Raw genomic sequence first — 24,217 nt, forward strand, 5'->3', positions numbered from 1 at the left:
ATAGAATTATTTTTTTTCCTTCTGGGGATCTTTTAAGAGATCCCAAATGTTTCTGTGTACAAACTGTAATAGTACGTTAAAATATCGTAATCTCTCTCTCTCTCTTATTCAAGCCCTTTATCCTTTCTATATGAAACCTTTCTGCACTTGTCAATTCGCTTGAGGTTATTTGAAGGTAAGGAAATGGTATCAAGGACGTCTTTCGACGAGTTTCATATTTTGAACCCTCTTCAACCGAAGTCCAAGTAGACAGATTATTATTCATATATGCTTTGATTGCAAAACGGTCCTTGTTCGGCAATATATGTAAATTGCTTGTTTATTACAACTTACATAAACTGGGAATTTACATGACGAATTAACATGTCATCTGAGCTGTAATTCTGCATCACGTGATGCTCCTCTGGGTGGATAAAAGCGAAACACCTTCGAGTACCGTTCGTACATCAAGGACTTGGCGCAGATATCCCCAACGATTCCCCACCAAAATGATCCTGCAAGCAGCCTTACTCTTCGCTGGTCTTTCTGTGACAGCCAGTGCCAGCACCTGTTGTCCTCCAGTGAGATTCAGTGCGGTGCAATCTGTCACCATTGTCAACTCCACGTTTGCTGAGGATGTAAGTACAACGCCTCTCATTATATGTAATCACTCTCCCCTTTCCGCAACTTCAAGGGAATGCTTTCGGTTTGTCCCGGAATGACAAGATTTATCATGTATGCCTTGGCTGTAATAAAACAGCGACATAACGTTACGACCCTGTTATATGAACATACTTTATTATTATTTGTAAAATTAAATCAGATTCCTCAATTATAATTCCGTCATTCCGGAACAAGCCGATTGCCATTCCTCATTGAAGAAAGTGACACGAAACTATTTTCAGGGATATTTCCAAAAAAAATGCTCATGTACCGGTACATGTATTTACCTTACCTGAACAGGCAACATCTAGTAAGTGTATGAGAGTTACATTTCTTATGTTATTTTTTTCTCTGATCACTCAGTTTGCTCCATATATACAGTGAAGAAGCAAAGTAAGCTGTCTGTTCCATGTGCTTTTCTTACAATTAGCCCAACTTCCCTGGCAGAGAGCCTTTTTATTTGCCTCCACTGTGACTCCACACAGCCTAGGCCACTCCCTCACAGGCAAAGAATGTCCATGTAGGTGCCTACCGTGAGTTGCAGATTAAGGCAAATAACATTTGGTAAATTATATCCAAATAATTAAGGTAGGGAATTGAACTGGTGAGGTTTTGCTTAACCTTCATTCACAGAAATGCTTGTTTTTTAACTGAGCCAACCCATCGGGTTGGTATGACGTGTTTGTAAGTGACTCAACATATATTATTTGGTATGGGGTTGGGGTGAGGAAGGGTGTTTCTAAATTAGAGATAGGATATAAACTACTCAAAAGGTCTGTGGTATATATCACATCTCCAATTAAGAAATAACCTATTGTTAATGTGTCATGCAATGACACATTAACTGAAGTAATATGAAACAATTATGAGTCAACTTCTTTCGAGTAGTATATTATTTTAGTCACGGCTTCAAAACATGCAACTGATTTTACTGGGAAGGAGGAGCAGAACAATTTAGGCAAACCTGAGGGCAAAGTATGTAGTTCCAGTTTTATCAGAAACATTTTATTTTAATTTTTAAATATCCCCCAAATATCAAATGGTCAGTATCACAGTGCGAGACCCTATGTTTCCAACTATGAATAAAAGCACGTGAAGGTCAAGGTCAGCGCAAACTGACAGAGCTAAAAGAATGGTCAACTCGTTGCGTAATGATTCACATATATTTCTCACATATATCATACCTTTTCCAGATGCTATTGAAAATACATAGGAACTTACAGTATTATTCAGTATGATTGAACACATTTACCTGTATCTTAGGTATATATTTAAACGCAAGACATATGTAAAATCAAAAATTATTCGCGCATTCTGATTGGTTTGTCGTATTTTCGAATGTTATGTGCGAAAATACGACCAATCAATCAGAATGCGCGTATGATTTCAAGTTCTTCGTCAAAGAATCCCTCAGAAATAATTTTTGATTTTACATATGTCTTGCATCTAAAAATATACCCAAGACACAGTTAAATGTGTTCAATCATACTGTATAATTCCGCATGTCCCGACGTGCTTTAAATTGCATCTGAAATATATATAACATATGGGGGAAAATATGTGAACCATTACGCAACGAGTTGACAATTGTTTTAGGTGTGCCCGTTTGCGCTAAGACGGAACCCGGTCGCAAAAATGGCCATGAGAGGGGCACGAGTCGCTATTCGGCTTGTCCCGGAATAACAGGAGTTGGTAACGAATGCATCTTTATGAAGCCATACCAGATAATAACAGCGATCTGATTGGATATCGCGTTTTCCTTAAAAGATGCACAACTCGGGATGTGGTAAGGGAAGAAACAAGGCTATGATATGGGCTTGTGGACACGCTTGCCTCTGGAAGGTGGCTTGGTGGAGGCAGGGGACTGGTTTGAAATTTTGTTGAATTAGGCGTGTTTTCAAAACCAGAACTAACTTTCAGATATCTTGGCATGCATAATCTCAGCTAAAGGTGCATTTGTCAGAATGGTAACGACTGTATATTATAGTTTTTGGACCTAGATTTTGCAATTATTTTCACATATTTGCCTCGCTTAAATTGAGATTTAGGAAATATTGCCTTTATTCAGATCTTCCTAAATTAACAATGCAAAATGACTCCTAGTGGAATTATTGTATATTTTCAGGCTTTGTATTCATTCATCTACGACGGCATCAACCAAAGATACGTCATCAGCGGTGACCTCAGCAACGGATTCGTCACGACCACCAAAGTAATCTATGATTACCCGAAGGTAAGAGAGACCCCCAGTGTTACCACTACAAGATGGTAAACGTGACCTCCAGAGAGCGTTACCACTACAAGACGGTAAGCGAGACCCCTAGAGAGCTTTATCACCACAAGAAGGTGAGCGAGACCTCCAGAGAACTTTACCACTACAAGAAGGTAAGCGATACCTCCAGAGAACCTTACCACTACAAGAAGGTAAGCGAGACCTCCAAAGAACTTTACCAAAACAAGAAGGTAAGCGATACCTCCAGAGAACTTTACCACTACAAGAAGGTAAGCGATACCTCCAGAGAACTTTACCACTACAAGAAGGTAAGCGATACCTCCAGAGAACTTTACCACTACAAGAAGGTAAGCGATACCTCCACAGAACCTTACCACTACAAGAAGGTAAGCGATACCTCCACAGAACCTTACCACTACAAGAAGGTAAGCGAGACCTCCAGAGAACCTTACCACTACAAGAAGGTAAGCGAGACCTCCAGAGAACTCTACCACTACAAGAAAGTATGCGATACCTCCAGAGAACTCTACCACTACAAGAAAGTATGCGATACCACCAGAGAACTTTACCACCACAAGAAGGTAAGCGATACCTTTTCAGTGTGTTTTGTGCCTTAATTTTGTTCCCTTCTTATATCCGAAACATTTATTCATGTTACACCGTTACACGGATACATAATAAATATCCAGTACCTTGATATCACTGGAAGCATTCATAAAAGCACATATGACCAAGTATGATTAGGCCACATCTCCACAAAATTAGAAATGGGCAAAACTCAGTAATCAAATGTATTGGGTTAAAACAAATATTATACATTTATCAGTTCATGTTTGGACTTATCATAGCGCCATATTAATAGGTGAGGTTACACTACCATTTACGTATAATAAATATTGTCACCTCCCAGATACATGCGTCTCAGATCAGGGGTGTCAATAATTATCAGCATGGGTATATGACACAAAGACTTGTTTCAGTATGCGTCTTATTTAACTTCTGAACATCAGAAGGACTTGGACCTATGTTGGGCCCTTGCCCACTTTGTAGTTTGCCTTGCATTTTCACAAAATTCGTAATAAGGTAATAATGATTTTTGTTTGCAGAGAACTGGTTTCCGTATAGACACAGTGGCACGAACGTGTTCAGCATTCCGCCTTCAGGGACAGTTCAAGGACCAGGAGAGTGTTTGTGTTCCAGGTAAGTCATTTCAAAATATATAAAAAAATGTTCGTATGTTTTTTTCTTTAGAGAACTCGGTGTGGATTCGGACAGTGTAGGCTCCCGATACCCTTTGCATGTCCCAAGAGTCGACTTGAGATGGTTGGTGGACGTTATTTATAGACATACTGATTGTGTGTCATCACGTTATCAACTACTGCAGGAACATTGCCGACCAATTTGTGACTACTCACGGGTTCTAGATGCCCCTCCCTCACTACCACAAGTATTTCAAACATGTTTAGATATGTTGGTCTGTTGTCAGATGTCAGTCCATTGCATGTGTTTACATCCACTTTCCCCACCCGTATCATCAAATGGTCTGTTCCTATCTTAACACTTTGTGTAATCACAGGCGGTGCCGTCTCCTTGGGCCCTTTCTTTTACGGCTACGATGTTGGCAGGCTGTCTTCAAAGGTATACTCTTACAATAGCACCGCCGTCAACGGGGAACATCAGAAAGTCGTGGCTACCGTCACACGGAAAGACTGTGTACCAATCGTCATCACCACGACCACGACCGGCGGCCAAGGTTTGTATTTGTGAGTGAAAGAATGTGTGAGTGAGTGGGCATTAACACCGCTTTGAACAGTGTATTAGTAATAACATCAAGTGTCAGCCAAATGATTTCAAATGAGTGAGATGGTTAACGCCATCTTGAGTATTTCTCTGACAGAACGCCCTGTCAGCTAAATGTGGAAAGCATGAGTGAATGTGTTGGCTTTTTCTCCGCTTTGAACATCTATGTCAGGGCATGTCAGTTTAATGCTTGAAATGTGAGTGGGTTGGGTTCAATCTCACCTTGAACTGTATTTCGGTTATACCACGACATCACAGCTTATTACGGACAGAATTTTAAATCCGCGTTCAACCAATGTCATTGAAATACGATCTTTTACTCCCATACAATACCTTTCTGCGTGAAGGTGAGTATTCTAACGAGCCAATCATTCAAACCAACATATATGATTTCTTCATCTCGACAACGAAGTTAAACGACCATGTCCGAATGAAGATATTAAAGGCCGCACCATTTAATCGTTGTGGGATATTTGATACACCCTGGCTTTTCTGAGTGGATTTCTTTGGGATTTCGTTTGTTAAAATTGAAATTTTGAATCGAGACGGTAAAGCGAAACCGAATCGTTTTAGAAAGATGACATCTGATTTGCTCAAGAACCCACGCATCTTTCATTTACAGCGATTGTCAGATCTTCACGCAGAGACTGACTTCGAACACTTATTCCACGGCTCGTAAGATTTATGTCGAAGGGAAATTAAAAGTCTTTATGTTTCTACATTTGAAAGAAACAAAGTAAACAACCGGAAACCTGTGTTTTTGGTTGGTGTTTGATTTGTTTTTCAAATTTGAAAAATGTTGTGAAATTTACTTCGCACATTATAAAACAATTCCCACATTCGAAATTACTTAGAAGTAGATAAAATCACCTAGATTTATAAACAAAGACATCTGATGGCGTGAGAACAACCACTGGTTTTCCTAGCCCAGTGTCAATTATTTACAGGCCGCTGTGATATATATTGCTGACTGTGGCGTAGAATAACATGAAAGCAAATATATTGACTGTGACATATACACTAACTGTCCAGGAGGAAACGCTCTTAAAGTTGTCGGGTACAACGACGTGGTTCCGGGCATCTGGGACTTCTCTGTGTTCGACATTCCGCCATACTGCTCTATGTGATACCGTACGTATAATCACTCAATAAAATAATAATTTTTCACTCAATGACAAAGTTGTGAACATTGTCTGGTAAAATTGCTGTGTTGCTTTTCTTTCTTCAATCAGTATATAACTTTATGATTCTACTGCACGTAATGACACTCATGCGGACTTTAATTATATTTGCTTAAAGATGACGATACCTCCGGAGTCATAAGACATTAAAGTATTTATCTTTGATTATTATCATAAATGTGATACAATTGCGATGTTTACCTAAAAAAACATCTTTGATGAATATTGAATTCCTCAGCATGTACACAAACGTGTATATCTTTTTTTTATTTCAGAACATCTGATCATGAAGAGATACAGTAGGACCTGTCTTTCTCAAGTCACTGTCAGAATGTATCATCTTTCAAGATGTACATAATATAAATGAATAATAAAAATTTGTTCAGCAAAAATGTCTTACACTTTATTTAAGTTTATCAACTGTGCTACAAGTTCGATAAACCTTGGCACATTCCAGATTACGGATAAGAACTAGAAGACAATGCAACTGCGTCATTTGACTGTGCCATGGTCAACAGCCATTCGAGATTAACTGGTGTCTTTCCGGGAAAAGCCGAATATATTCTTGGGAGATGGCGAACATAGGTGTCGAATGTCAACCACATAAAGATCTTTAATTTGACTCCATGCGATACCTCTGCGTGAAATTATGAGGACGCTGCCATGGCATAGGAGGTCGCCGGCGACAGGTGAACCTTTTGATCACCTAATCAGCGTAGAGGTTTCAAAATTCTCGGTACGCGTGAACGAAGCATTCAGACAAGCATATATGATGTCTCTATCGCTACAACGAACATAATCGAGGAGTTCCGAATTCAAAAATATAAAGACGCACTGTTTGAGATATTATACATCCTGTCGATTCTGAGCTCTATGGCATATAGCTAAAAAAGGTGGTATCGAGGGTTTTGTTCTGTGGTGGTTTTCCTTTGCGCAGATTGTAATACTTCATTTTCTTCATTGGGCGATCAACGTTCACTCGAGGTTTACCTGACGTGACCTTCCATGGAGGAGTCTTCCGATCAGAACGAAGAGAGTTATCGTGTGAGAGTAAAATCTGATTTTGATGAGATTGAAAGGGGCTTGAAAAACTATTACATGAAATTAGGGGGGCAGCAAAATTGTAATGAGACCAGTATCTCTTCCACCCCCCACCCCCCACCCCCCACCCTCTGTCCTCTGTAATAAATGACCAGTCTCATACTCGTGCACGACTGCTCCGGAATTTAAACGGCTTAAGAAGCTAAGACGTGCCAGCTTATGTTGATGGAAAGCCAAAGCAGCAGATTACATGGCACAAGCCGTGTCATTTCTCCTGCAACATGATGCTTCTTCACACACTGGTCGGTTCAAAATAGGAAAGATAGTAGCAATCTCCAGGGGTCGCTCTGACCAATGAACCCTCAGATGGCATGTCTCATGCGGCACTATTTCTACTGAGTACTTATTATCCGCCGTCCTATAGCTGGAATATTGCTGAGTGTCCCGTTAAACAACAAAACAAAAAGGCAAAAATCATACACAAAATCCACGCACTGACTGTAAGTTACTGAAGGCCTCATGTCACAACTTGACTTAAAACAGAAACACTTTGTCACTACACCACACATTGGCCATGAAGTTCTGACGATGTTAGAGAAACCAGGGAGACTATACAAAGACTTTGAGAACGAACAGATTCTTAAATGTTGTAATATTTAATCTAAAAAAGCACATCTTGCATGTAAAGTACAACAACAACATCTTCACGTTTACAACATACCCAGGGTGAGACATCACTGTCTCCATGTTCACAAATATACTGCCTTGACTAAACACAAAGCAGATACCGATAATATGATTGATTGTTTTGGTCTGAGGATCCTAGGACCTCGCTGTTGGCTGTATTTCATGCATGTCAGGACGTCATAATGAGAAAGGCCGGAGAGTAACACAGGTCCACTAAACCAACTTCAGGTTATTGCTCACTTGCTTATTCCAAGCGGGATTCGAACAAATGGCAAGCAACCAGCGACAACCGAGACCATTGGGCTAATAATACAGTTGGGGTGAGAGTGTCATCTTACGGCAACAGACATCACCAACATCAACCTAGAAATTATGGACCCAAGGTGATCGTTAGCTTGATAATTATCGCTGCTTTCAGTAATGAGATCAACGTACGATGACATGCAAGCAGACAAGTCACTTAACTTGGGACATATTCTAATAAAAGCGACAATAACCATTTCCATAATCCATTGCACGATTCTCATAAGCATGTGTTTATGAATCACTATCAAATTGAGATAATACTAGGTGTTCACGAAAATGTGACTATATCTGCCCCCTAAGTTGTAGCCATCACAAACACATGTAAAGGCAAGTTAATTATTCACCTGAACAGGAACATTCCGAACAAGTCAAAACAGGCAATTCGATTAGAGATCCCTTTCGTCACTTATGTCTCAAATTTGAAGATTTCTTCCACATGTCTACAGCTAGCTTTACTGAATGTTTCCCTGATCAAACGACTCTTGAGAAAGGGTCGGAAGAGGCTCCCAGACTGCGTGTGTGTGTTTTATCCCTCTAATGCTGAGCGCCAGGCAGGGTATCAACAAGTTAATGTGTGATACGGACAGGGGATCGAACCAGCGACATTCTGCTCTTTGGGCAGATGCTCTGTCCACTACACCATGGACACTGGAGGTTAATTAGGTTGCCTCTGAAGTGAAATGACCAATAAACATATGGTTGAGTCACGGCTACAAACTCACAATCATCCTGAAGGGCACTGATCTGCACAATGAACCATGGATCAATAGATCACCACACACACACACACACACACACACACACACACACACACACACAGAGTTTTATGGCTTACAAGGTGTCATTACAAACTGATTTCAGACCATCACAAGTCAGATATCCTTACACTGGGACATCCATGAGAGAACACGGTAAAGTTTTGATACCTGGAATAATCAAGGATGCGTGTGATGTTTCCTTGATATATCTGCAAAAATGATGCACGCGCACGTCGCTATATAATCTTGGACGCGAAGTTAAACCCCATTTCACCTCACCTACTCTTCAGTACTACCAGCAGTGTGACAAGGCTTTTTCAAACCTGCACGTGCTTATGTATTTCACAAACAGGTAAATGACTGGTCCTGTTTTCCTCCCTGTAATGTTACATGGTTCCAGAGAGGAGGGTGCAGAAGGGCGTATCCCCACCCCACCCAATACATGATAAGCATGCTATACATTTATACAATAGAAGATTTTATACACGTCTCCTGATTATAGGTAAGTAAATTTCTCCGATGTAACAAAAACATTTAACATTTGAAACAAACAAGAAATGGTTATTCGATGTTGTTGTATTTTGTACGGGCGACAGTCTTTGCCAAGTAACGTTTTGATAACGTTTGTAATGTTTTGGTCAAATCCAATATTCAAGTGTACACTTTCCTTTTGCCGGCATTTTGCACCAAGGCGGCATAACTCATATCGGTCACTAGTTATTTGAATTTACACAACCCTTTTTTATTAACTCTTGACCACAAAATGTGACCCTTTTTCAAAAGACTGTATCCGTGCTTGTTTGTGCCCAAAAGTAAATGCGGAAAATGCAAAGTCATGCTGTATCCTGTGGAGTGTTGCAAATGCATGACCTCGTCATGATGCATGAGCACGGTTCTCTAACAGGGAAGATCTGGCACGAATACCTAAAACGGAGCGCTGATATTGTACATACGTGGCATAATGGCTGCGCAATACTCAGAAGACGCAAAATGTGAGTATGTTTTTATACTTTTTTTTATCTTCGGATTGTTGATTGGTGAGCCGCACTCGGCAATATCTCATCTTCTTGACGGTGATCTGTAAATAATCGGTTCCGGGCTATACAATACAGTAATGGACCGACCTACTCAATAAAGATTCGATGACATGCATCAACTAAGTCAGCGAGGCAGACAACCGGATCCTGTCAGTCACCCCTTACGACAAGAATAGGTTGAAGACCAGTTTTAACCCGGAGCTTCGCGGAGGGTGTTGGTGGCTCGGCGCCAGTGCATCACCTTGAAGACACGACATGACAATGACACCCTTACGTGATTAATTTGTTGATGATTTGTTAATGATTTTTATTGCAGTGATTCAACTCAGCCTATAAACAGCTTTTGCATTCACTATAAATGGCATCATCACCATTAGGGTGTTTATTCAGCTGTTTCCGCATCTTACTTGTCCAGTGATTATTCTAAATGTGTGTTTGCGGTAGTTGTGTGATATTTGACCAGTATTAACCAGTATTAAACGGGGAATGTGGGAGCTGGGATTTTATGAAAACAAATAATTGTCCATAAAAATTCTTTAATAAAATAATTTTGCATCAGACTGTTGAAAAATAATTGCCTATCACAGTAATAACTTTGTTGCAAGGTTGTTTGTTTTCAAGAAAATTAGGCTAATAGTTCTTAATAAATAAATAACTGGTTTTGTAGCCGTAGCTGAAACAATATCTGGTCTCGATACAAAACCCCAGTAACATAGACGTACGATTGTTAAAGCGCAAAGATCGCTGTGTGAAAGGACGGGCCAGGACCACAGGAAACGGTGGATCATCATGAGGCCAGTCGCGAAATAATAGTGTGTGTATGCCTGCGTCTGCGTGTGCGTTTGCGCAGAGTGTACCATTGACATCCGGTGCCTCGTTACATTAGCTATCCTCAGCGATTATTGTATACGTGTACATGTACGTCTTTATCTGCAGCAAACAACTCTCACAAAACAGCATTGAGTAACTATGGCAACGTAATCATCACCAACAATGGTAAATCCCCGAACATCAACGATCATGCGACGTCCATCCACGACGACAACACATACGCTACGTACCCAACTGCGATGGAGAAGTACACGTCGTGTCGGTTCCGGCTTTGCTACATCTTGCTCGTTGCCTTCGCGTTACAGCTGACTGTTCAAAATGGAATGGCCTTTGCCCTCGTTTGCATGACCAGGGGTAACGCGGGTCATCCCACCACCAAGGGGGATAACTCCACATATGCGACAAACTCCAGCATGATTTGGACTAATGGTTCAGATTACAAGTATCCTGACTTCAACGAGGCAGGAAATGGGACCATATTCCAGGTAGTTATTGTAGGTGACTGAGTTAGTTGGTTTAACACCGTTTTGAACGATATTTTAGTTATTTCACGGCGTGCAAACTTCTTCGTGAAATGGTTTTGACAAACAGAAAAAAAATCAGAGCAAATCTGGAATTCAAAGAAACGATCATAGTTTTCTGGAACAGCTAAGAGACGCAACTATGCAAAGCGAAATACGGCGCTTGAAATCCAACAAAGTCATGTATCACGCAAAAGACGTCAATTCCGGAACTAGCGTAAATCATCGTATTCCGTGTTCATTTTCTGACATTAGTATTTTTAAAAAACTCTGTTCATTCGTGTTGTGTTAGAATATATGCAAGGACTTGGATAATTGAGATCGAATAGTCTAGTGTTTAAAGCGTTTCTTCGCCACACCAAAGAACCGGGTCCAAACTCCCACTTACATATGGAATTGATAAAAATTCTCACTCTTAGAAACCTGAGTTCGACTGGGACAGCGAGACTCAGGGTCTGATTCTCTCGTCCGCCTTCTACACCGGCATCGTCTCCCCCATCATCGGCAGCGCCCTCTCCAGAAGGTTCGGGCCCAAGAACGTCATCTTCATCGGCCTGTTTGTTGGGGGATTGTCGTCATTGTTGATACCAACGGCGGCCCGCGCCAGCGTCTATGCAGTGGTCGTTTTGAGACTTCTAATGGGCTTCTTTTTGGTGAGTGAGTGAGTTGCGTGTAACGCAACAGTTTTCATGTTATATCACGGTATGTAGGCTGAATGAGGGAGGAAGCGATGTTGGTCTCAGGCGTTTACCACTTTCGTGAAACCAATGCAATGGGTATGGCGCTGACAGACATAACCGATCATAGGTTTCTGGCGTGAACGAGCAGTCTCTTGACGGACGGTAGCATGGATGGCCCAGTCATCTAAGGCATCGCAATTCGCTGTGCATAGTTGCGTCCTTTAGGTATGACCGAAACCTATGAGTGAGTGAGTGAGTGAGTGAGTGAGTGAGTTGGGTTTAACGCCGCTTTTAATATTATTTCAGTTATATCACGGCGTGTCAGCGAAATGTCGTCAAGATACTTACAAGATCCTTATCATAGCATGAGGTTATTTAGCGTTCAGTTTCCAATCGAAATTTATATGACGCATAATGGTTTAAGAACACAGAATTTTTAATCTTTTGACTACAGTGTTGTACAACAATACATCTTCTCTTGAATAATTCCATAAAACAATGTATATGTCCACATATTACCAGATTTAAACAAAAGCATTCTCACATGAGATTCCCAATTAACACTACCTTTATCATCTTGTACTTTCAGCATTTTAAAACACCAATCTGGAAGTCTATTAGAATTCATGCGTATCAATCTACACCACAATCTTATACATATGCTGAAATAAATAACACTTAGATGAAAACGGCCAACTTCACCAAGAACCACATTAGATGATGATTTATTACTGATTGACAAATATCTCTGAATGTAAACCCCCAAATTTCACTTCCAAAATAAGCAATCGGAGCTATTTTGCCATCGAATATAGAAACAATTATCTTAAATGACCGATACGGTTAAAGCTTGTTCAAATTATAAATAGGAAAACAAGCTTTCTTGGCCTGTGTCACTAGAGTTTGACAGGCCCTAGACCAAAGAAGACTTGATGAAAAGACGCTGCCCAAGTATTTATAATATGTTACTATTCTCATTTTTGTATTTTTATAGTATACTGTACCGTTTTTCAACTCGTTTAACAACACCATCATTTCTGAAAACAGTTATATTTGATTTATCCATATTGACTTCCAGACCCCGAGTTATCACAAAAAGATTCCAAATTAGCTATTTTTCTCTGTAACCCCGCAAACAGCAACAATTTGATTTCATCAATCAACTCATTCACAAAAAATACCTTTTGTTTCACTCTTACCTAAATCTGTAGTAAGTTGGTTTATAAAAAATATAAATAACAGAGGGCTAAACACTGGAGGTCTGAAATGCGTCAAGCAAAAACATATTCATGCATATTCTTTAACACTTTAAACATTTTGCCATATATGCTTAACTGTAAAAGCAGATGTAATAATTTAGTTTTATCAACCAAATCGCTTTCCAGAAGTCAATAAATACGGCATAAAAACGATACTTTGGTTTTCGAAGATATTTTTGCTCTAAAGACTGTAGAACAAAGATATTGTCGCTAGTCGAATGATCGTGTCTGAAACCAGCTTGGAATTCTGTTAAAACTTCATTTACTTCCAACATTGACGTAACCTACTTTCAATAATGGATGTAAACAATTTCCTCATTACATTTAGCAGTGAAATGCCCCTGTAATTATTAGGATCAGACGTTTATCCCTTCTTAAAAAGCGGCGATATTATTCCTACATTCCATGAATTGGGGAACATTACAGTATCCAAAATAGAATTAAACAAAAGATGTTTATATTGAACGATGTGCAAAGCTTTCTTATAAAACTCAAGTGGCAAACCATCACATCCTTTAGCTCTACCCGGTTTTAATGATTTAACGGCCCGTCTTACTTCATCTCCCGATGTGGGCGATCGGGTAGCCTAGTGGTTAAAGCGTTCGCTCGTCACGCCGAAGACCCGGGTTCGATTCCCGACATGGGTACAATGTGTGAAGCCCATTTCTGGTGTCCCCCGCCGTGATATTGCTGGAATATTGCTAAAAGCGGCGTAAAACCATACTCACTCACTCACTCATCTTCCGATGTAAAATGCGATAGGATATCAGCATTATTGTAATCTTCACAATTCAAACGATAATGTTCGTTTACAAACTCGGATACCGCGTTGTCAAAAGCAGTTTGCACCGACGTTTTGGGATTTAAGAGATCTTTAAAATATGTATACCATGTAAGTGGGGACAAACTTTCCCCATCACCTTAATTGCCAAAATATCAGACAATTTCTATCACCAACTGCCGAGTTTATGCGATCTGTCGTTTCTTTATTATCAGTAATCTCCTTGTCCTTACATGTCTTTTTAAAATCTCGTTTGGACCCTGAATACACTTCTAGTTTTGTTTTCGCTTTTGATTTTCGAAGAATATGTAATCATATTTAATTCGTTTTTTGACGAACATTCCTCATCAAACCACCCAGGTTGTTTATTTGCAGCCTTAAAATTAGTCGGCGTCTTTTCCAAGTGCGCACCAATAATCTAATATAAAGTCCACAGTTTGTCAACAGCCTCGTTTACATTTACGTGAACGCAATCAAGAAAGCTGTTAATGATTGCTTTTGCTGGGGTAGGAGAGATATTGTCTACATCGGACTTATATCCATCCTCGGACCACACATATCTGGGAACTTTCATTGTAATTAATGTGTTCTTGTCGCCAGGATGACGTCTCACAAACACACAGTTATCCCCGTCACTGTGGATTTCTTGTCATGTACTGGACATGGGTCTTGCGCGACTCCCCCCGAAAAACGACCTTAGTGTTAAACTCGTTTTGGTGGAAAAGCACAACATGTATAATCTTTAAATAAATATTTAATTTTTTCAATATATTGTTGATTTGTTTCAGCAACAAAGAAAATATCAAATTGTTCTAAAAAGAGTGAGAATGACGGAAATTTAGTTTTTGCGAGCAGCCTGTTAATGTTCCAAGAACAGATGTTAAACAGACAACGGAGAGCAGGGGGAGAGAAAAGCTTAAATTAGAATCTAACTTCCCTTTAAGGTTATGGTCATGTTGGTCACGGCCGAGTCCCAGCTGTCATACTGCCCGTCACGTGGTGACGTTGGTCGGGTGGCCCGCTCCGCCGTGTGATCCCTCTCGCCTGTGGGAGGATATCCCGGAACACGACGCCTGTTTCCCACCTGCTCCAAATTGACTCCACCCTTCGCTAAAACATAAGCTTTGTCGTAAAGAACAAGTTTATCGTCCGACAAATACGCTTTCTTTCCTTCTTATATCTTGCATCTACGAGAAACGGGACGAATCCTTTCCGGATATTCAATTCCCAACTCTCATTGTTAAGTCGTTCGTCGAATATTTTTTACTCCCTTCAACTTTATCCTTGCAGCATCGAGAACACATACATGACTTGTCCTTACAAGAACTGGACTTTACTTTGAGAGGTTTTATTGCAGTTTTACTTTTCAAACGGTGTGCTCTTTCTATAATAGGATACATATCACAGCCCTGCAATCATAGCCTATCTCGAATAAAGTCCCTTACACATTTCTCAGAGTCCTCCCACGGTTCTCCCGTTGCCCCGTACAGACCATGAAACAGCAGATTATTTCTCCTGCTCTGAGCTTCTACGTTGTCCAACTTAAGTTCTCGATAGTCTACTTTATCTTTTAAGTTTCTTATTTTCTTCTCGTATCAGCTTCTGCTCATTCTTTATGTCTTGAGGGAAATTATCAAATTTTTCGTTTAAAGATTACATTTCATTCCTTATAATTCTGAACATACCGGAAACATCCCTATGCGATCACTCGTTTGGTCTGCTTAGTATTTACCCTTCCTTGGCGTCTCTCTCGGACCTGGCTTGGATTCCACATCCCGCATCATTCAGGTAACCTGTCTGTGTATGGGTTTGAGAAGCGACAATCACAACTCAATCATATTTAGAAACTTCCGTGGAGTGTGACACGAAATCATTTCGTCAGTACCGACATGACTGCACTCCGATAGCACATGGCCATTCAGAAATATAAAGAGATTCAACACCAGCTATATTTTCAACTGTTTTGCCAAAATAATGTCCTTTAATAGTTAGAAAATGTTCCTGCCCGGTATCTCTTGGACACAGGTTGACGGAAACCTCCAATTCGAGACCTCCAACATTGAACAGAAACTCCCATATCTTGCTCGAGCGCCTACTGGTGGTATGATGAACTCCGCTGTCACGTTACAAGTGATTGTAGATTCGAATCCTAGTTCGCCCTGATTGTGTATCTAGGGTTTCCCGTGCTGTCGGGTGTCACCAAAGTGGTAAACGTCTAATACATGGTTCACTTCGGACTTTCCTTCGACATCAAGTTGACACTCACTCACTCACTCACCCACTCGCTCACGCTTGATGGACTTCCAGCTACACTTATGGTAATTCCAAGGAGCGACTAAAACCATCGAGTTGTCAGGCTCGGTTATGTTCGTTGATGGCATGGCATTGTACCCTGACGTCGTGCTCATCACATCAGTCAGTGTTTTCTCTGGTCAAGAGTTGTTCATTTTAAGTCTGTGGTAAAACACGCACGCACGCACGCACGCACACAAACACTATCTCTCCTCTCCTCTCTCTCTCAGTCTCAGCAACCCCCCCCCCCCCCCCCCCCTCCCCTCCTCTCTCTCTTTCACTCTCTCTCTGTCATGTACAATTCATTTAACGACTTTCATTGTTGTTACACTAACAGAATCTAATCGTCCCGGCAACCCAGGACCTGTGGGCACAGTGGGCCCCTGTACAAGACAAGCCACAGCTCCTCGCCTTCACTTACGCAGGTAAGTACTTTCCTACAAGACTCGTGAAGATCCGGGGTAGAATAGGTCTTCAGCAACCCATACTTGCCATAAAAGGTGACTATGCTTGACATGTCGTAAAAGGCGACTAACGGATCGGAAGGTCAGGCCCAGGTGCTCGATGCTCATGATGTCAATCACTGGATTGTCTGGTCCAGACTCGGTTATTTACAGACCGTCGTCATATAGCTGGAATATTGCTGAGTGCGGCGTTAAACAACAAATAACAACAACAACGTACCTTCAAACACACAGATTGTTGTTCATATGAAAAGGAAGTTGTTTATCAAAACAAGTAGTTGTCTGTCGACATAGCAACTTATGTATATTCACATGCAATTGTCCATCTGTACAGCTAGTATACACAGGTAAGTGTGTATCTGTATAAAGGCAGTTGTGTATCTGTACAAGTGGTAGTTGTGTGCAACACAACGACCAGCACCACTAAATACGACCAGATTCACACTATGAACGTATTCCAACTTCTTTTCGTTTTCTAATTTTGAAATTACTTAACGAGCATTTGACATGCCTGGTACATTTTGAAAGTAATGAATGCGTAAATCCAGTATTCATATATGGAAATACCTAGTTATTTCACCATTCGTTATCTCTAAGTGTGCACCATAAAATACGTTCTTTTGAAATACGCATGAAATGTAAACAGTAAACTGTTTGCTCTTCTCTTTCGCAGGCTACAACATTGCCAACATCATCACATTTGCAGCCTCCGGTTATCTCTGCACAATACCTATTGATAACGGTTGGCCCTTCATCTTCTATGTCTTTGGTAAGTTAAAGTGTATGTATGGTTGATCGTCACATCTGCAATATACATGTATACTTTTTGAAAGTAGTTGAAGAAAACCCTGTTTTTTCATATGTCTTTAGTTAATCAGTGATGACATGTGCGCTTTAAATTCTTTTGAGAAATAGTTCAAACAATCGGACTGTGTTATCGTCGTGGGGTTCCCATCTTCCCGACGTAAGGGAGTTAACTGACTATAAAAGTCCAGTTTCCACTTTTAAAGACAGTTAACTCTCTTGCCTCGGGAAGATGTGGGGTTCCAGTTTGAGATGTTTCTCGACAAATGACACAATTTCAATGAAGGGGGATTTCAGTTGCTGTTGTTGTTGCCATGCAATTGCTGGTAAGAAAGACGACTAAGGTAAACTTACAGAATGGCAAAATGGGAAAGTTTCCTGATCGTTTTGGAAGTGAGTGTATCGTTTTTACATTTCCAAGGATGCTTGGCTGTCTTGTGGAGTGGACTATGGCTGCTGACAGTTCACGAAACACCGGAGTCCCATCCCGCCATCTCACAACAGGAGTTGCAGCACATCGCCAGACACAGACAGGGTGTAGATGCTGGCAAGGTTAACCGTTACCCCATTCTCACAGCAGGAGTACAGCAAAGTGCAGTGGCTTAAATGATTAATAAATTAGTTAGCACATAGTTAGCATTACAACTTCTGGAAGAGACTTTTAACAGTATGTGGTCGTAGTTGGTCCTTCTACGTGTCCCCGTGGGGCTGCCGGTTTAGAATTGGTCCCAAGCAACGTATGCTGGTCGTGAAAGGCGAAGACCGCCTCCGTGGTCTAATGGTAGAGCGTCCGCCTGGGGAGTGGAAGGTCCGGGGTTCGATCCCCGACCGCGTCATACCACAATACGTTAAAAGATGGTACTTGTTGTTACCCTGTCTGGCGCTCGGCATTAAGGGGCTAAAACAAGGACTGGTCGGCTCGGAGTCAGTATACTGTGTCCGAGTGGGGTATACATGTTAAACTGCGGCATGGTATCTCAGTGAGCTAGCACTATAAATCGACATCAGTCCGGACTAGTACAAGCAGACACACACATGCATACACGTGCATGCACGTCGTTATATAAGTGCAATAAGCTTGGACGCGACGTTAAACCCCATTTCATCTCACCTCACCGTAAAAGGCGATTAATCGATTAGGTGGTCACGCCCGGTGATTTGGTCGATGTTCCATAGTATCCGTACGTGGCTCGTCGCTAATAATATCAATCACTGGATTGTCTTGTTCTGACTTGATTTTCGTCATATATCTGGTGTATCATTAAAAAACAAACAAACAAGGCAAAATGGTGAGCAGTGCTCACAAATATTCCAGACTTTACTCCAACACATTCCTAAGTTCAAAACATGAAAAATACAATAAGTTCTCAGAAAATCCACTTTTCGAAATCAACTTAACTGTACTTCCAGTGGTAAAGGATCCATGAAGTAACGTTCAAGTTATAGGTCGCACACGTGATGAATTTCTTCTAAGAAAATTCTGAGTTCAAAACGTGAAAAAACAACATTAATTTTCAGAAAATACACATATTAAAAGGCATACTTTGCGCTGCACCTCCCCTATTAGTATAGAAAGTGTTCGTTAAATTTGAAAAGAATCCATGCAGTTGTTTTCAAGTTGTAGTTAGCACAAATGTTGAAGCAGAAATAATTTCTAAGTTCCAATATTGAAATTGAACTTCGCACAGCACCTGTCCTATTAGTATAGAAAGTATGGATCCAGTTTGAAAAGAATCTATGCAAGTATTAGGTCGCACAAAAGGTGTCCCCGGAAGCACGAACGGAATTCCCTTGTAAAACTATATACCCCGCCTTGTTTCTGGGATTACAAAAAGGAGGTCATTGCGTTTGTTTAACAAAATATATTTGCGAATAGTTGTCAATTTTGCATTCATGACGCAACAATAAACGTTAACATAACTAATATATTCGTGCACCTCAAACTCAATTCGATGTAAAGGGCACTCACATACACATTTCCTCAGTACATAATCACTGTCTTAATTCCAACAGAAAGCAGAGATCCCTTGGCGATGCCTTCTGACCAGTCCTCCTGTCTGGGCGTTTATAGTCATTTTCTTCTGCCATTTCTGGAACGCCAGCCTCCTGTTTAGTTATTTACCAACTTACATGAGCACTGTGCTGCTGTTTGACGTCGAGCAGGTGAGCAGATAGCAGTCCCAGACCTTGTTGAAGGAAAGATTAATTTTGCAGTAAATGTAACTCATCGCAGAATTGCAGAATCCCGCGGAAATTGCCCCTTTTTTATCAGTCACTATACAAGTTTTCATTATTTATATATCATAGTTTATGTATCACAGTCTTTCCGCGACTGTTTTCAGCCTTTTTTATCCTATTTTCAACTGTATACTTTCTGTTACCTGGCCGTTGGTAATACACTCACTGGAAACATTATGCTCCATGACCTGATTCAGCGTCCTGTGGACAGACTGAATCAAGATTTCAGAGTATGAGCATTGTTTTGCCCGTGTCGAATCGTGTAACATGAAAAGAAAGCCATGGGTTCAAACCAAATAGGGAAAAGATCACTGAGACACAACTGCAAGATCACAGGCAAGGGTATCTCAGTAATAACTGAAATTGCTTTCGTGTGAAGGAGTTTGGAACCACTGCTCCCGAAAACTCCGGATACAAATATTTTCCAAACAACTAACAAATAAGTTTTACAACAAAATCTATTCATGTTATTGTTCTGAAATATAAAATAGTATGTGATTAAAAAATATATCTTTGACTCCTATTTTCTTGGAGCGCTGACCGAACCCTATAGAATATACTACTCCAACCTTGAAATGGAATACTGCTTGTTATTGTCGTGTTCCCGAACACAGTGAACGATGGAATGAATACTTATGTTTATATCAACTTGGAATGACGGACACTACCCCTACCAAATGTTGAGTTGCATCGTAAATGTTATCGTCTGTTTAGAACGGCTTGTTGTCAGCGGTGCCTTACATCACACGGTTCTGTGGGATTCTCAGCTGGACTACTCTGTCCTCACATCTCAGTGAGAGATTCAGCGTCACCACAGCCAGAAAGACCGTGCAGACTCTAGGTGGGTGTAGCTGCTTCTGCTGCAGGCAAGGCTGATCGCCGATGCAAAGTGGCACTACAAGATGTTGGGGTAGCTTCAGTTTCAGTAATTTATGGTTACGTATGTTTTTGACGTACGACGATGCTCATGATGTCAATCACTGTTTTTTTAGAAATGCCGTTATATTGCTGAGTGCGGCGTGAAACAACAAACACACACAAAACTTGTGGAACTTGTGAAATGCTTGTTCGTAGAATTAACTGAGTGGAAAAACAATTGTATGGAGGAATATAATTAAGCAGTGTGTGCTCATTCTGTTATAAATTAACAGCATATTTGAAACGTAAACCTGGATGTTTTCAAATAGGAAATCAAACCTTCACATGTCAATTCCATCTTCACAGATCGGTGATGTTGATTGAGACACATGCGTGTTGTATTCAGGGTTTGTGGCAGCTGCTCTACTGACAATAGTAATCATCCTCATCCCCGTGTCTCAGAGGACAGTCTCTGTCGTGCTGTTTGCCGGACTGACGTTCAGCCAGAGCTCCACCGTTGCCGGGGCTCTCGTCACGACGCTGGACATGGCTCCCCAGTAAGTAGACGGAGATAAAGCTGCTGTGTCTCTTTTCGCAACGGGGGGCACGGGTGGCCCAGTCGTCTAAGGCGCCGCGATTCGCTGTGCAGAGTTGCGTCCCTTGGGCACGCCAGAAACCTATGACTGTGGGTTCGAATCCCGGTTCGCCCCGATTATGTTTCTAGGTTTGTCAGCACCATACCCGTGCTCGTGGGTTTTACCGAAGTGGTAAACGTCTGAGACCTGCATCACTTCGGGCTTTCCTCCAACATTAAGCTGACGCGCCGTGATATAACTGGAATACTGTTAAAAGCGGCGTTAAACCCAACTCACTCACTCACTCACTCACTTTTCGCAACGGGTGGTAGTTGTGAGATGGGTGATGGCCAGGGACCAGTTCAAAAGTTCGATGTCGGATAAAATTCTTAATTCCCTAGGTTCAGGGATAGGGGTGTATTGTGTATAATGACATGTACTAGTACTGGTAATACTGGTACTGGTAATACTGGTATACATTCCGTGTGCTTGCTGCTGGAAGTGATTACACATATACATAGGGGGAGGGGCAGCCACAATTGAACATTTTATTTACTTTAATATCTATTTTAGCCACTGATCTTGGGTTCAATGTCTGTGACAAGTGTCACCGTGAGCTCACAATAAGCTAACACACAGCCATGCTTGATTCTTAGTTTACCATATGTACATGCCGTTATATAACTGAAACACAGTCCAGGGTGGCGTTAAGCCCATCTCGCTCATTCACTTTTTCAATAATGTACACATGTTTGTTGCGAAGGTTCGCATCAGTAATTACAGCACTAGGGACAGCCGTGGCAGTGGTGGCACAGATGTTGTCCCCGTTGACTGCGTCCTACATCATCGTCGACGTGAGTGAAATCAGTATCCATTACAATATGTGTCATGTTCGGCGAATAAGGTTGTCATTAGCAACGAATTTATATGTGAACTTGTTACACTTGACCAATAGACAATTAGTATTCCGAATCGACAAGGCTGTGTTACACAAAGTGATCTGAGTGCTAGGTTTATCTTATACATGAAAGCAGACTTGTGATTGTCATTGCAGTATTGAACATAGCGCGATTGGGCATACGATGGTCGTAAGTCAGAGTTGAAGTATGGGAGTTGCGATCGTCTTAGCTCTAAGATCACTTTGGGTAAGTGGGTCCAGGGCCCGGTTTGGCAAAGCGATCGCGCGCTAAGATGATCGCAACTCCTGTACTTTAACATAGACTTGCGATTGGCGTTGCACCACTTAAATGGCTAAGTAGAATGGACCAGGTATCGACCCTGCCATGCCCTTGTACACTGTGTCTGGACTGTCTTTATTCGTGCAAGTATAGGACAGCATCCCATGGCACACAGCAGGTCCACCATCAGGAAATAGTTCCACAACAGATAATACATCACTTCCTTTTTGTTAGGCACGATAAATAAACACTGTTGGTTTTCTAATGACGTCAATGACATTTCTTGTAGATATTAAGATGTTATTAGGATATATAATATTATACAATTTAACTCGTAATTGTTTCCACAAAAGCTTTGTCACATTATATCGATCGATATTTTACGTCTTTTTTCTTGTAAAAAATACGTTTTTATCTGAATGAATCTAGTTTTAACTTTATACTTGCCAACAAAAGATACATCTCTCTGATAGTAGAGAAATAATACCTTTTAAAGAACAACAGCAAATTCATACATGATTGTCCTTGAATATAAAAAAAACAACACAAATTCCATTCATTCTTATCTTTCAGAGGACCAAGGAGCAATGGAACATCGCATTCTACCTCACAGTTGGCATCTACCTGTTTGCCATTATTGTGTTTCTTATTTTCGGAAATGGGGAGTTACAGCCATGGGCAGATAACTCTTGTAAAGGCAAGACTGAGGAACTCAAAGAGGTTCACCTGAACAGAGCCTACAAAACTGACACTCCCCCAGAGAGTGAACCTGAAGAAAAGAGAGGATTTGGTTCAGAAATAACAGTTACGCATTTGTGATAAGAAGACTCCCATATAAGATTCTTTCAATCCTTATCTCAAATGCCTTTTTCGAGATCCTGGATCTCCCTCTGTATAATACATACGTTTTATTCCTGAAACATTCCTGACGTCGGAAATACAATGCCTGAGTGAACAGACCCATTTATTATGTCTGTATTTATGTCTGTATTTATTATATACAGACCTGTCTCCCACATTAGACATTTGAGTTCTCTTTTATGTTGTCAGTTTCAATGTGTAGCCTTTTAGAATACGCACATTCAGACTGAACAATGGAAAGACAATCTGAAGAAGCGGGTCGTAAGGCATCTTCCCGAGGCAAGTGTGTCCACTAGCTTATATCAAAGCCTCCTTTCTACTCTTACTACATCAAGGCCACTTTTCTTTGCTCGACCCTGGCGCCACCTCGCGTAGATCACGTGTTGTGCCCCTTGTAATGAAAACGCGATATCCAATCAGGTCGCTGTTCTTATCTCGTGTAGCTTCACAAAGATGGCGACTACCATAGGGGACGACCTTGCCGATCAGATAACGAAAACATTCGCGATTTCATCTCCGACACAAAAACATAGGCAATCGTTGGTGGCTTTGAAAAGTGAGAAAGACATATTCGTGTCAACAAAGACAGGCAGTGGTACATGACTTTCATACGAAGGTGTACCAGTCGTGTATGTTGATTTTGTGAAACGTCCTCTGATTGGACTATCGATATGTACGATAGACCAATCATATTTAGCACAGGGCTTGGTGTGGAAAGGGTGGAAACAAGACTTTGATAAAAAGGCTAGTGGGCGCTCTTGCCTCGGGAAGATGGTCGTAAGGCTGTTGCATTTAAAAACGCGTTTTGAAGAATATCACATCACTGTTTGTATATCACGTATACGTATATGTAAATGTGCGTCCGATGTGAAATACGAATAAAACTGCTTGTATTTCAAATTTGTTTTCATTTATCATCATGTCAAATGAGGTGACAGGCACACATAGCAACAGTTTAGACGAGAGGTTCATTCAGTACTTCGACAACCGCTACTTTTATACTAACATTTAGAAAAGTCACCACAATTCGTCAATGCTTATTGTTTTTCCTAAACAGCATACCTCCACAAAATAGAAATCTAATACAGCTAAAATAGAAGTGAGTGAGTTAGTTTTAACGCTGCTTTTACCAGTATTCCAGTTATATCGCGGCGTGTACATGTCAGCTTAATGTTGGAGGAAAGCCCGAA

The 24,217-nt window shown here is 40.9% G+C and overlaps 2 protein-coding genes across 4 annotated transcripts; both read left to right on the forward strand.

The window, feature by feature from the left end:
• Positions 1-408: 408 nt before the first annotated feature.
• On the forward strand, positions 409-6,248 carry LOC124152319 (ependymin-related protein 1-like). The gene is made up of 6 exons (XM_046525216.2): positions 409-617; positions 2,768-2,875; positions 3,982-4,075; positions 4,452-4,628; positions 5,708-5,806; positions 6,132-6,248. The coding sequence occupies exons 1-5, from the start codon at positions 489-491 to the stop codon at positions 5,800-5,802; spliced, it is 603 nt and encodes a 200-aa protein (XP_046381172.2). The 5' UTR covers positions 409-488; the 3' UTR covers positions 5,803-5,806; positions 6,132-6,248.
• Positions 6,249-9,012: 2,764 nt separating this feature from the next.
• LOC124152361 (uncharacterized transporter slc-17.2-like) lies at positions 9,013-23,909 on the forward strand. 3 transcript variants are annotated; one of them, XM_046525283.2, is made up of 11 exons: positions 9,013-9,640; positions 10,622-11,001; positions 11,457-11,690; positions 16,387-16,474; positions 17,187-17,282; positions 17,739-17,869; positions 19,331-19,480; positions 20,270-20,396; positions 20,820-20,970; positions 21,752-21,842; positions 22,740-23,909. In XM_046525283.2, exons 1-11 carry the CDS (start codon positions 9,610-9,612, stop codon positions 22,983-22,985), a joined length of 1,725 nt encoding a protein of 574 aa, XP_046381239.2. In that variant the 5' UTR covers positions 9,013-9,609; the 3' UTR covers positions 22,986-23,909. The 3 variants fall into 3 exon arrangements, with proteins under 3 accessions (XP_046381239.2, XP_046381242.2, XP_046381241.2); XM_046525285.2 differs by lacking the exon at positions 9,013-9,640 and adding an exon at positions 9,658-9,959; XM_046525286.2 differs by lacking the exon at positions 11,457-11,690.
• Positions 23,910-24,217: the final 308 nt, after the last annotated feature.

The sequence above is a fragment of the Haliotis rufescens genome, unplaced genomic scaffold (genome assembly GCF_023055435.1).
Source record: "Haliotis rufescens isolate VD_foot unplaced genomic scaffold, xgHalRufe1.0.p SCAF_13, whole genome shotgun sequence".
In the NCBI taxonomy this organism is placed as follows: Eukaryota; Metazoa; Mollusca; class Gastropoda; order Lepetellida; family Haliotidae; genus Haliotis; species Haliotis rufescens.